General features: G+C 40.4%; 1 protein-coding gene across 1 annotated transcript; it reads left to right on the forward strand.

The window, feature by feature from the left end:
* Positions 1 to 228: 228 nt before the first annotated feature.
* Positions 229 to 12,053, forward strand: LOC104538945 (lymphocyte antigen 75-like; the record flags this gene model as incomplete). The annotated part of the gene is made up of 11 exons (XM_010182333.1): positions 229 to 455; positions 2,643 to 2,811; positions 4,001 to 4,162; positions 5,082 to 5,204; positions 5,642 to 5,836; positions 6,137 to 6,357; positions 7,429 to 7,603; positions 8,127 to 8,294; positions 9,586 to 9,708; positions 10,164 to 10,331; positions 11,869 to 12,053. Coding segments are annotated over 11 exons (1,916 nt in total), but the record flags the coding sequence as incomplete, so codon positions are not given.
* Positions 12,054 to 13,327: the final 1,274 nt, after the last annotated feature.

A 13,327-nucleotide genomic window follows, 5' to 3' on the forward strand; every position in this document is an offset into this window, starting at 1 on the left:
CAATCCCTAACGGTCTGTGATGCTGTGATTATTTTTTCATCTGTATATTTTATGTCTAAAATGTCAGTTATTTGCCTCTAACTGTAATTAATAGCATGATCTACTAAGGTTGGTTTTTTTCCCAAGAGGAATTCAAACAGGTTTTTCTGTTTGTAAGAATTTAAAATCCAATTTCTCTGTATTCCACTGTTTAACCACCTCATAACTGCATTTCTTTCCTACATGTAGGAACTGCTGATAACCAGACAGAGCAAGTCCTTAATGAAACGTTGAACTATCAAAATGTTCAATACCTGATAATTCCAAAGAATTTGTCCTGGAATGATGCAATGGCTGCATGCATAAATAAGCAGATGCAGCTGGTCAGCATCACAGATCAGTTCCAGCAGGCTTTTCTCGCTGTTCAGGCCGCCCTTCGCAATTACCCGCTGTGGATCGGACTCTTCAGCAGAGATGTAAGTTTTGTTTTCTCCTCAGACTGTGGCTCAAGGTAATTTTTAGACTTCTGTGAAATGGAGACAGGGATGAAGAAATGCAACGAAAAATTAATTTCTAGGGTAACTGGGCCCCTCAGTTCAAGAAGGATAGGAACTGCTGGAGAGAGTCCAGCGTAGGGCTACAAAGATGATCAAGGGAGTGAAGCATCTCCCTTATGAGGAGCGGCTGAGGGAGCTGGGTCTCTTTAGTTTGCAGAAGAGACTGAGGGGAGACCTCATTCATGTTTATAAATATTTAAAGGGTGAGTGTCACGAGGATGGAGCCAGGCTCTTCTCGGTGACAAACAATGATAAGACAAGGGGTATCGGACACAAGCTGGAACACAGGAAGTTCCACTTCAATTTGAGAAGAAACTTCTTCTCAGTGAGGGTGACAGAGCACTGGACCAGGCTGCCCAGAGAGGTTGTGGAGTCTCCTTCTCTGGAGACATTCAAAACCCGCCTGGACGCCTTCCTGTGCAACCTCATCTGGGTGTTCCTGCTCCGGCAGGGGGATTGGACTGGATGAGCTTTTGAGGTCCCTTCCAATCCCTAACGTTCTGTGATTCTGTGAACTGTTTTCATTTAGGGATAACCAGCTGTAACTGTTCTAAATCTTCAGTTCTCCAAGTCACGTAGTCGTTGAACTCCACTGGATGGATTGATGATGAGACAAGATTATAGGATGAAGGGATATATTGTAGGGTAGCAGCAACATAGATCGCTAAATCATCTTTATCTCTTTGGTTAATGAATGAGTAATTAGTGTTGCCATTTAATATTGTCACTGGTTATAGCACCACTCTAGAAAGACAAATCAAAATCTGTTTTAAAAGAGAGAAACTGAAAGTGGCAAATAAAATAAAAAAAGGAATCACTCAATACTTCCAGTGGTGTGTGTGTAAAACTTCACTTAGACTCTCTTGTTACTTCATGTTGTTTGTGCCTGTGTTTTGGGTTAGAGGGAGACATCCCTGAGACAGGTTAGTGGGTTTTTCTTCTTTCTTCTGTTTGTTTTGTGTTTGGAAAAGTCAGTGCTTTGCCTTTATTAGCCAGAGGGTGTCTTGAAGATCCTCACTGTAGACTGAGAGATTTCTCAGCTGTTAATGAAATGGCTTGGGCTTGCTTGCAGTGTTGATTTTTTTTGTCAAGCACACGAGAGTCTTGAGGTAATTGCAAGAAAAAACTCAAATAAATTTTAACAAGTGCCTTACCTACAGAGGTTATGGGTGCTCACTCAGCATCTGTGGTGTTACAGTCTCCCGATGTCAGTGTTGGGCTACTGAGTGTAGGCAAAGTAGGAGGGGGAAATAGGAATTTGAGTATCTGCTTTACAGAGAATGTTTTTAAAAGGAATCAGGCATTCAAACTTAGTGAACGTGGGGAAACCAGAATAACTCATTTTCCCCTCTCTTTTGAATCTTTATCTGTAAGTGATTCATTTTGCTGCATACAACTCAGGCACGCACTCGCTTTTCACTATTGCAGCACTTCATTACCCAATTAAAAAGTCACATGAAAGGAAATTAAAATGAAACTGGTCAACAGGACTTGTTACTCCAGTGCTGGAATTATAGACACAAAACAAAGATACAAGATAAATTAAATTACAAAGCAGTAGGGGTAGTTCCTGAAGAAAATATTTAAATGTAAGATTCTTAAAGGATGGTTTGCTTGCTATGTGTGGGTTTTTTCTTATTCCTCCTGCGTCCTCCAGAGCACAAACACATCTGATTTATTAAATCAATAACATATTTAATAGACTACTTTCAGCTCAGTGTGGAGTGACTGAGACTGGGCCTTACTCTCAGAGGCTATCAGTTTTTCAAGACCAGATAATTATATCCACTGTTGATTTGCAGGTGCAGATGATGTAATTTGGACATCTCATTGCCAGGCCTTCCTCCATAAGGATAGTAGTTAAGCTTCAATATTTGGTAATTTGCCATCCACCTCAGCTAATTCATATTTTTGCAACTGCAAAACTTGGAATAATTAAGCTTGTTGCGATCTGATCTGCTGCTCGTAGTGGAAGGGCAGCAAAACACTTACAGCTCTCACTGGAGACACTAAACGTCTCGCCAGTGTAAATACATTGCCACGTCATTTGCTGTTCCTAGTATTTTTTACTACATAAGCTCATCCCTTCTGTTTACACAATGCTAGGGTGGAAAACACTATGGCTGGCTGGATGGGAAACACGTCAGTTTTAGTCGCTGGTCTGAGGATGATGTAGAAACAAGTGAAGAATGTGTGTTTTTGGATACTGATGGCTTCTGGAAAACGTCTGACTGTTCCTCTGAAAATCGAGGTGCTATTTGCTACGCATCAGAAAGTACGTATCCTAGCATAATACTTATAAAAGCTGGATTTTGTTTTGTTATGAAGCGTAATTGGTAATTGCAGATTGCAACTTCAGAATTACAGCTTTTCTAATTCACGTTTCCTCAGACAGGCTGATCTGCGTGCCAGGGGAAAAAGAAACTTCAAACAGGAGTCCGTGCACCCGTTGGTCTTCATCCACATGTTACTTGCAGATGAATTCAACAAGGGTGCACTGGGCCAGACTGTGCCCTTCACGCTGTTAACCCATTGTACCTTTTCACTGTTCCTGTGAGGCTGTTGCGTGCTGATCTCCCCCACTTGCATGTAGAAGAAAACTCAGCTGCCTCTGTACTGTTTATATTTTAATACTGAGACCTCCTGAAATCCTTTCAGACATGGAAGTCTCCATGGGGAGGAGGTCCATGACTAAATGTTAAGATAGGTAGACACTGAATTGAAAGGTGTAAATGAAACTTGCCTGCAGTTTACAAAAAGCCTTCTAAATATATACCAATAGGCACAGGTAGGGATATAGTAGGACATCTTTTTTGGGGTGGATACATGTGTAATACAGCCCTTTTCTGAAAAATAAAAAAAAGTAATCTTTCTGAGAGTTCACCACAGTTTTTTTCCTTATGAGACCATTATAATTTGTTTTCTTTCTCTTCTGAGAGAGGACAGCTAAGCCATTGCTGTATGCACTGAGTCAGAGTGAAGTGTGTACTTGGCACTATGACGTCCTTAACTATATCGTGCTTGCAATCTGAGCAACTGCAGGAAGAGTCCTCCTCACTTCTCAAGCATTAGATAAAGTCACAGAGCTGCGATGTGCTGCCAGCCATGAAGTAGTTTATTAGTTACAGTGATCTACCTTCATATAAGAGGCAGCAGGAGCTTGCAGTTATTGATCCACACTTGGCACTTTTATGTAGCGATTTTATTCTATAACCTGTGTAACCTAACAGTTGTGAAAAGTTGCAAGCATCTGTTATTCTTCGATACTTACTTACTTGCTTACTTGCTTACTGCTGGTTTTGTTACTTCAAAAAAATGACCATCGTGAGGAAACTGAAAGCAAAAATGTATTACACATAAATGGCACTTAATTTGTCTTGCATGTTTTTAAATGGTACCTGAAAGTGGTTTGTGGTGGTGGTGTTAATAAGTTATGTCCTGAATGTCTTCTTTCCTTTCCTTAGGAAAGATTGAAAAAGAAGAAGTTACACAAGTTAAGTGCCCTCATAAGATTAAAAATACACCCTGGATATCATTTAGAAACAATTGTTACACTTTCATGATAACAAAAAACAGATGGAGAGAACTGAAGGCTCAAGAAGCTCATCATTTATGCAAGAAAATGAGTAAGTATTTGTCATGTTACAGGTATTTATGGACTTATATCAGCTTGAGGGAGATGAGTTTTAGATCTGAGTCACTGTCTTAGAATGGCAGCAAAGTAAGCGTTGAGAAAGGCTGCAGCATCTGGAGATGTGCATTAGTGTTGCACTGCCCAATGCTGTTTGCCCTTGCACTACTCTGATAAAAAGTGCCAGAGGATGGGTAGAAGAGTTTGAGAGAGAGATGGCCAGGGACAACTGAATTCTGAGATCTCAAACATTGGAAAGGTTTGGGGTTTGGGTTTTTTCCCTCTTTACAATATGCAAATTTTAAATAGCTTGGGTAATTGTCATCCCCTTGGCAACATTCTGGCTTTCAGTCACATTTACTTCGTGGGGTTTTTTTTTCCCCTTGCTGCGTGGAACGCTTCAGTGAAGAAAGTAAACAGACTGAGAATAGTCCAGAAAATTCTGTGGGCTTTTCCCATCCATCCTGAACAAAGTGTAAGCTTAGGAACAGCCTCTCTCTTACATTAAGCCATTGCTCATGGCACTTGAGACATCCATCTTTCCAGAAACGGTTTTTATTTTTCATTAATTCATTTCATTTTTCTTTATACTGTTTCTCTACTAGGCAGTTCAAGAAAATCAGGAAAGATTGCTGGTATTTTTGTTATATGCAGAGAATTTTTACTACATACAACTCGAAGTGACAGAAAAACCCACAAATATCTCTGGAGTTGATGTGTTTCACTTAGTCCAAAACCAGGGGAAGCAGTGTTGCTAATACCTTTGACAATGGTTTTCGTACTGTTTGTTTAGTTATTATGTTATAAAGGTCTAGCCTTTACACATTCTTGACCCATCTGTAATAATTATTAACAATAATAGCAAAAAGAATTGTATGACTTTGTAAGAAAGTAACTGAAAAAAATTTCAACAGACCCAGAAGCGTTTGTTCTGAGCGTCCGAGATGAAGAAGAGAACAACTTTGTTACTGAGCAGCTTCGTTCCTTCAGTGGTCTGGCGATGTGGGTCTGGCTGGGTGTGATTTATGATGACAGTGGTAAGATCTAAGTTGTTCTGGTTTTTTCTCTTAATCACCAGATTGGAGACCAAGTTTGCAGCATTAAGTGCACGTTTGTTGCATGTTTCAGTAGACAACTGAAGTCAAACTGAATACATACCTGTAATAACGCTCTATATTTGTACTTATCTTCTGGAAGGAAATTTCCAGACATGCTTTCTGTTTGAGTGATAATTAGATCCAGTATGTTCCGTCCGGCCTAGATTTGATTTCCCTGGAAAGGAAATCTTAAAAGGGCCTGGATAAGTAATGCTCACATATTTAGCATTGTAGATGGAACTGATTTACAGTAACGTAGAGCATCACTGCATTTTTTTCAAAGTGAATATCTGTTAATGGGATGAATATATTCAAAGTTAAATGGGACTTGTACACATTATGCCAGTTTTTAAATAAACATGCAATGTTTTCCACAGATAAAGTTCTCAAGTGGTATGATGAAACTCATCTGACTTACAATAACTGGAGGCTGGGAAGACCTAACATAAAGAAGAACAATTTTTTTGCTGGTGTAAATCTTGATGGCTTTTGGGATATTTATAATTATTCTCAAAGTTGGCATGCTCACCACTATAATGTGTACAGTATTCTCGCCTGTAAAATCGACAGGGGTAAGTAGTAGAGAAGGTTTATGTGTGGTATTGGATGAGGGTCACAATTTAAGTACTAGTTCTGCAATACGTGCTATATAAGGCTTTAGTTTTCCTCCCAGTGAAATGCATGGCACAGCTGTCGTGGGCTCCTGGAGGTACAGGGTCAGTCTGTGCATCCCTGCTGTAACACTCTGATGCAGGTGTTTGTCCTGAACACTGTAATGCTTGAATTGCATTGATACCCATGGATTGTAATGTGTTTGTTGTATGTTCCCAGTAACACAAATGAAGTTGTTGTCGTCTTATTCTTTGAAACAGGACCCCAGCAGCACAAGCCTCCATTGCCTGAGTCTATTCCACACGGAAACAGAACATACAGGATCCTTCAGAAGAAGTTAACGTGGTACGAGGCACTGAGAGAATGCAAACAAAATAGGAGTGATTTAGCAAGTGTACACAGTGAATCACAACAGTTATTTCTAGAAGACATTGTCAAGCAGGATGGCTACCCTCTGTGGCTTGGGTTATCAGTTCATGATGTAAGTATAGACTGTTGGTAATCCCATTAACAGAGCTTGCAAATCACTTTCTGCATGGGACATTAAATATTTTCAATGCTTTTTTACAGTTCCTTGGAATTTTTATTTCCATGTAGTAAACTACCTACTTTTCCAACAGACTGCAGCATACGTTAAAGTATATTATATTTTAGTATATGTAGTCACACTGACATGTTTTTCCAAATCCTTGAAATTTTAAACTAATCTAAAGGTCATGCTTTGTAGCACAAGGAAGTGCAGTTTTGCAGTGCTGCTTTTAGAGACTCCAGATTGATGGCCCTCTGTAGGATCAGATCCCATTAGCAAATATGGTCAGACAAGGCTACATGGAGTCCAGGTCAGGACTGGCTTCCCAAGGCAGTTCAGGAACTGTCTCTCTAGCAAGTTGTGTCCCTTCTCCCAGGAAGCTCAGCAAGAGACAGCTGTAAATCCTCCTCCTCCTCCTCTGCCTAACCTTGGAGCCAAAAGCCTGTGGCCCCAGCCCTGCTTCTCACACTGCTCCCCAGACCTGGCCACTGTAGTTAAGAGTAGCTCCCTGCAGAGAGCTGTGCGATTTTTTATGCATACCTCTGCTACCTCTGCCCATCCTTTGGTCTGAATGGGTCCCTCCACTTCTCACAGCTTGACCCTTCACTGTCAGGGGTTTCCAGCAGTGTGCCTGAAGTAGGAGCCATTCCTGAGCTGGCCAGCGTTGCTCACTGAGGCCGTCTCGACAGTTTAGCAGTTTGCAACATACCTAGCAAGGAAGGCAGACTGCTTAAATGAAAGATCAGGATTAAATTAAATGAAACGGTCCCCATAGAGTAAAACAAGGCACATGTAAACTTACAAACATGACGCCCTTTCTCAGTTCCCACAAATAAGCAGGATTTCTTTGTTAAGAATTGATTGGAAAACACGAACTACATTGTACATGCACTTAGTATAGATTTAGCAAAAGAGGCCACCTGCATTTTAGTGGTATTGCTACATGACTTACTAATGACTGACAAGATTTAAACCACAACCATATGCTATGGCTTAAAAGTTGTGGGTTTTTTCTTTACTTAGGGAAGTGAAGCCAATTTTGAATGGTCAGATGGAAGCGACTTTGACTACTACCCTTGGGAATTGGAAAACTCAAATACTACTGAGAACTGTGTTCTCTTGGACACTAAAGGATCTTGGAACCGTATAAGGTGTACAAATGTGGCTGAAGGTGCCATTTGCTATAGCCCTCCAAACAGTAAGTGTTATTTTAAATATTTTGTGTGGTTGTCTTGTGTATTCTGTCTTTATATGTTGTATTTAGAACTAGAAGTAAAGGCTGAAATCCTACACATGATTCCCTCTTTAACAAGAGTTGCCTATCGGGAAAGATCAGACACTTTTTAATGCTTAAGGGAGATTAATTCTCTCAATTTCAGTGGTGAAAATCTAAAACCATTTCGGTCGCTTTTTGATCACCTGTGATATGAATATCAAGCTGTATGTATATTTTCCAAATCAAAATCCTTATCAAACACACATACTAGACTTCAAAATTCCCTAAAATCAAGAAAAAGTTGGTTCCCGAGCCTATGGAACTTGTCTTATGCTCATTTTCAAATAAATTCATCTGTGACACATGAAGAAGGAATATAAGCTTATTCAATATATTTCAATATTCAATATAATTGAATCTTGGTAATACTTCCCATCCTGTTACTACAAAGAGAATATGCACAAACTCTTGCAGCAGATATAACGTCATTTTTTTGTCTTCGCAGAGAGACAATTGCAGCCAAAGCAAGCGAGCAGAGCCCCAGGATGCCCGCAGATTGGTGGTACCCTCCCTTGGGTACAGTATAAGGATCATTGTTATGCATTTGACATGGCTTTCTACAATTTTTCAGTGTATAATGTGGAAGACGCTAAGAAAGTCTGCCAGCAACTGAGTATGTTTAGACTCTAGCACATTACAACTTATAATTAGTCTACTATTTGAAGAGAAATAAAACCCAACAACCAAAAAAAAAACCTCCCCTGGTTATAGTTCAGGTTTTCAGCTTTTATGCTGCTTCAGTTTAGGAAAAGTAACAGCTTTATCTTTGAACATCTGGTTCAGGTGCTTGATAAAGCAGTCAGTGTGCTGATAGTTTGTTTGGCACGTGGGTACCTGCAAGTAAAATGCAGATAACCATTGATGGAAAGTTCAGTAGCTTAAGGCTTACAGTTCAGAGGAAACCATTTTATTTGCGTACAGTTAACTTTTTTAAAAATAAGAAAGCACTGCTGACAGCACTTTATTATATCCTTTCATTAGCTTCCTGCTATGGGAAGCTTGCTAACCTATAAAACAGTCCAGAGTACATACTTTATAGATATTAAGGCATCTGGTATCACTAAGAAACTTAATTTTATGTCAAATTAACGGATTTTCTCTCTTCTTTGATAAGCTAGGTGGGGAATTGTATTGTGGAAGATGATGTTAAGCAGTGTCACGTACAGAATCTTTAATCACCTTCTTAGCTTAGAAGCCAATCACTGTCATAACTTCTTTTTAGAGTTATGATAGGAACTTGAACTCGCTATGTAGGATGAAGAAGGTGCAAGTAGTCTCTGCCTTGGATGCAGTTTTCTACTGGGTCCTACCTGGCCTGGTAATTGAAAGATGAAGTGAACTCTCTCTAAATTAAGCTTCTGGCTTATATTTACAAAGAAAAGTTGTACCCATACTTGTCAAGAACGGGTACGCTCTTAGCCTGTCTCTAGTATACCCTCTCCTCCCTCACATTCCGTAGTTACTATAACACTGTATAAAAACCTGAGGCACCATAAGGGATTAATTTAGAAATTAACTTGACTCAGCAAAATGCTGGGCTTTTATTCAACTGTATTTTTGAAAAGGGCTTATTATTTTTACAAGACTGGTAATTCTGAATGGTGCATATATTTTGATATCTTCCATGTATTTAGTCCTCAGCTGCAGTAAGTTTACTCCCATTTTATTTTGTATGACCTGCTTGAATAACCAGTCACCTGAAGCCATCTTGTATAACATTGTGCTGTATTTTAGGGGGTAGGGGGTTTGTGTCTTTATTCTGAAAGTTACTTCAAGGTAATTTACAAGCCCAGATGAGCAAATCTTTTCCTGTAGTAATTGTTCCCATTAAAAAAAAATCAGTGTACAAGCACAGAGAAAAGTCTCTGAGTTTGCAATTCTAACCAGTTTCCTCTTCCCCTTAGATCCTTCAGCAACCCTTCTGACTATAGTGGATGCTGAAGAAAATGCATTTGTGAGTGCACACATAAAGGAAAATGATCTCATCACCAGGAATGTGTGGCTTGGCCTTGCTCAGAGCTCTAAGGGTAAGAAGTAGCAACCACGTATGAGCATGAGTTTCCTGTGGTAAACTAAATGCATAAACCCTCAAATAAGAGTATAGCTTTGTAGTGCTGATAGCCTACAGTAACTTCTGCCTGAGGCTGGCATCCCTTATTTAGCTCTATAAAGCCCTTTGGATTTCATTGCAGCTTACAGTTCCTGTTGTACACTGAAGATAATCAGGAGTCACTGAAATTCATTTTCCCCAACACTGTTATTGGTGCCACTGGTTAAGCTGCAAATGCCTCAAATGCTAAAGGTCTGGAGAAGAGGTGTGGCTAAAAGTTATATGTTCATATTTACTGCTTTTAATATATGGAATAGCCAGCCTGGTTTCTTTTAGCAACAAGGAAATCAATAGGTTGTGAATGACATTGTGTAGAGTGCTACACTCCATGTGTTTTGGTGATCTAAACTAAGTGACTTTTTTCCCCAGCAGATCAGTCCCTGAACTGGCTCGATGGTTCATCAGTTAATTACGTCAACTGGGAAAACAAAACTGCAGAGGTCAATGACAAATGCAGCGTCATCCTGTCCACAACTGGCACGTGGTCCAGAGTTGACTGCAGCCGTAGTCAAAGCAGAGTGGTTTGTAAAGCTCCTTTAGGTACGGCAGCACTGATTTTACCAGAGACATAAGTTTGTAGTGACTGTATTCACAATTTGCTTTTCTTGATGGGGAAAGCCTGTGTTCAAATAATGAAAGTGCAATTCACAAAAGAACTTATCAACTACCTCTGCCTAAGCAGGAGCCTTCCGTTGCTGTTTTGCAATAAAATTGCATTCAGAGACAAATCGTCTAGGAATTTACTTCTCCTGGCTCCCACTGTCCACTTAAAGGATAAGGGAGAGAACTGAAATTTCCACCTCAAAGGGAGCATAGAGTATTTGCTGCAGTGAGTCAGTGTAGGTAGAAACAGAGACACTTCTGCCTGTAAAAGATGCTGAGTAAGCAGGTGCTGCAGGTTGTGTTTCCAGCTCCTGAAAACGGTGCCCTGCAGCTCCAGAAAGAAGACTCAGTCCTCATGGTACTTCCTCATACTCTGTGCAGGAAGGAGAGCAGTTACCAGAGCATTAAGCAAGCAAGTTCCTGAGCTGCAGTGGCATCTTTCTGATTTTGTATATGTTTTCACTGAAGTGGAAATTCAGGAATAGATTTAACTTCATGCTGCTAAGACTTCAAGATCTTCCAAGGGAAGCATAATTCCCTTCCGCTCCAAGAGAGCCCAGGATCTCATTAGGTTTCTGAAGTATACAAACCTGGTAATGAGTGCAGCACTTACTAGGTTTGATCTGGCCTCGAGAGATCCCTTCCTACCTAAATACGGTTAGGAAATTAACAACAGAATGATCAGAAATAAGCTCATAGATGCTGATTCATATGGGAACCCAACTTCCAACGTGATGAAGTGAAAACTATTAATATGATGAAGCAGTTTGCCTAAACTTGGCATCTTGGCCTGTATTAAAAACAGTGTGACCAGCAGGTCCAGGGAGGTGGTCATCCCCCTGTACTTGGCACTGGTGAGGCCACACCTCGAGTCCTGTGTTCAGTTCTGGGCCCCTCACTATAAGAAGGATGTTGAGATTCTGGAGCGTGTTCAGAGAAGAGCCACAAGGATGGTGAGGGCTCTGGAGAACAAGCCTTATGAGGAGCGGCTGAGGGAACTGGGGTTGTTTAGCCTGGAGAAGAGAAGGCTGAGGGGAGACCTCATCACCACCTACAACTGCCTCAAGGGAGGTTGTAGAGAGGTGGGTGCTGGTCTCTTCTCCCAGGTGATGGGGGATAGAACAAGGGGAAACAGCACCAAGCTGTGCCAAGGGAGGTTCAGGTTAGAGATAAGGAGGAAGTTCTTTACTGAGAGGGTCGTCAGAAGCTGGAACAGGCTGCCCAGGGAGGTGGTGGAGTCACCATCCCTGGATGTGTTTAAGGAGCGGGTAGATGAGGTACTTAAGGATATGGTTTAGTGGGTAGACAGGAACGGTTGGACATGATGATCTCAGAGGTCTTTTCCAACCGAGCGATTCTGTGTGTGTGAACTAAATGCGTGCAGTATTAGTGCAGAGCCACCTGAGCATCAACCCCCTGACAAAATACTCTTACCAAACCGCTTAAAGCATAATTGTGGTTTGTTCTGTTACAGGTTCTAATCATACCGGGGTGGCTGTAGCGTTTGCCCTGCTAATTATCTTGGTCTTCATTGTGGGATTAGTGTGGTATCTGTATAAAAAGAAGCGTCTTCACTGGAGCACCTTCTCTTCAGTACGGTACCAAAGAGGAATGAACGATGATGAAGCGGATGATATGTTCACAAAAGATGGCTATTGAGAAGCTGTTCTTTCTGAGCAATTTAGCACGAACTTCACTGTGTGAAGCCATAAGGAATGAGCTACTTGATGTTTTATTACTTCTTTTTGGAAAAAGTAATAAGAAGGCTATTAACGGGGACTAAATTTTGTTCTTTTATACAAGTGCAATTTTTATTCAAGTCCACTATTTACATTTGGCCTCAGCCACGTAAGTTCCAAGATTTCTGGAGTTCCGGGATATTTTTAAATTCAGAGTGTTTTCTTTCTTTACTGGAAAGAGTTTTTAATAGAGTAATTAATGCCAACAGTACTTTATGCAACATCACTGTAGCAAATGCACTTAAAATTGCAACACAAGTTTTGTAACTTTGTACAACTGCCCATCCATAACTTCATGCCAAAGGATGTACCATTCTGATATGCTATAAGGGTTTTGCTGCTCGCATTGGGCTACCCTGTAGAAGCAACTTCTGTAATAAACAGTTACAAAGTTTGTTATAGTGGGAGAGAAGGGAGTTACCAGACAGTGAAGTATTCATTCCCATCTGACTAGAGTTTAAATTTTCCTGTTAAAGTGGAGGAAGATCATATTGTGATTCTCCCCCCACCATTCTGAATAAAGAGTTATAAAATAATAGTTATGGGAAATACCCTGCTTAAAGCCGTGCCATCTAGGAATGAATTAACTAAATGTAGAATATTTGAAGCAGGAGACTGTGGCTGGTCAAAACTGATTTTATGCCCTTAACGTGGTAGTGGGGCTAAGAAAAAAATACCCATTAAGGGCTAACTGCAAACACGAGCAGAACTCGAGATACAATAAAAGCCTTAGCCCTGTAAAACCAAAGGCATGAATGTTGTGTTTTATCCTGTGACAAAACTGCTCTTTAAGCATCAGTTTCTTTTCACAGCTCCTTTCACAAAGTTTTGAAAGCATAAATAAAAAAAATTACAGTGAAAATCAGTAGCTGGACCTAAGCATTAACTAAATCATATTAAATAAAACCTGCACTTGGAGTGGTATTTGGAGAAAGACATAACCCCATGCCATCTTATGTCTTCAGACTGCTCTGAAATTAGACCCGAGTTTATTTTCTGGTAGATCGAAACGCAGACAAGACCTGCTCCGTTTTATGGTGTGTTGCACTGTGACAGCCGAGGACAGGAGTGTTGCAGTTCCTGGTTCTGTGAGGAGATCCCCTAATACTCTTATTTATACTAGGATGAAATGCCTGACCCTATAGGTGAAATATGTCATCTGTCCGAGAAATAAGATAAAGATCTATCTAAGGA

This window comes from Mesitornis unicolor, unplaced genomic scaffold (genome assembly GCF_000695765.1).
Source record: "Mesitornis unicolor isolate BGI_N332 unplaced genomic scaffold, ASM69576v1 scaffold9474, whole genome shotgun sequence".
Taxonomy (NCBI): Eukaryota; Metazoa; Chordata; class Aves; order Mesitornithiformes; family Mesitornithidae; genus Mesitornis; species Mesitornis unicolor.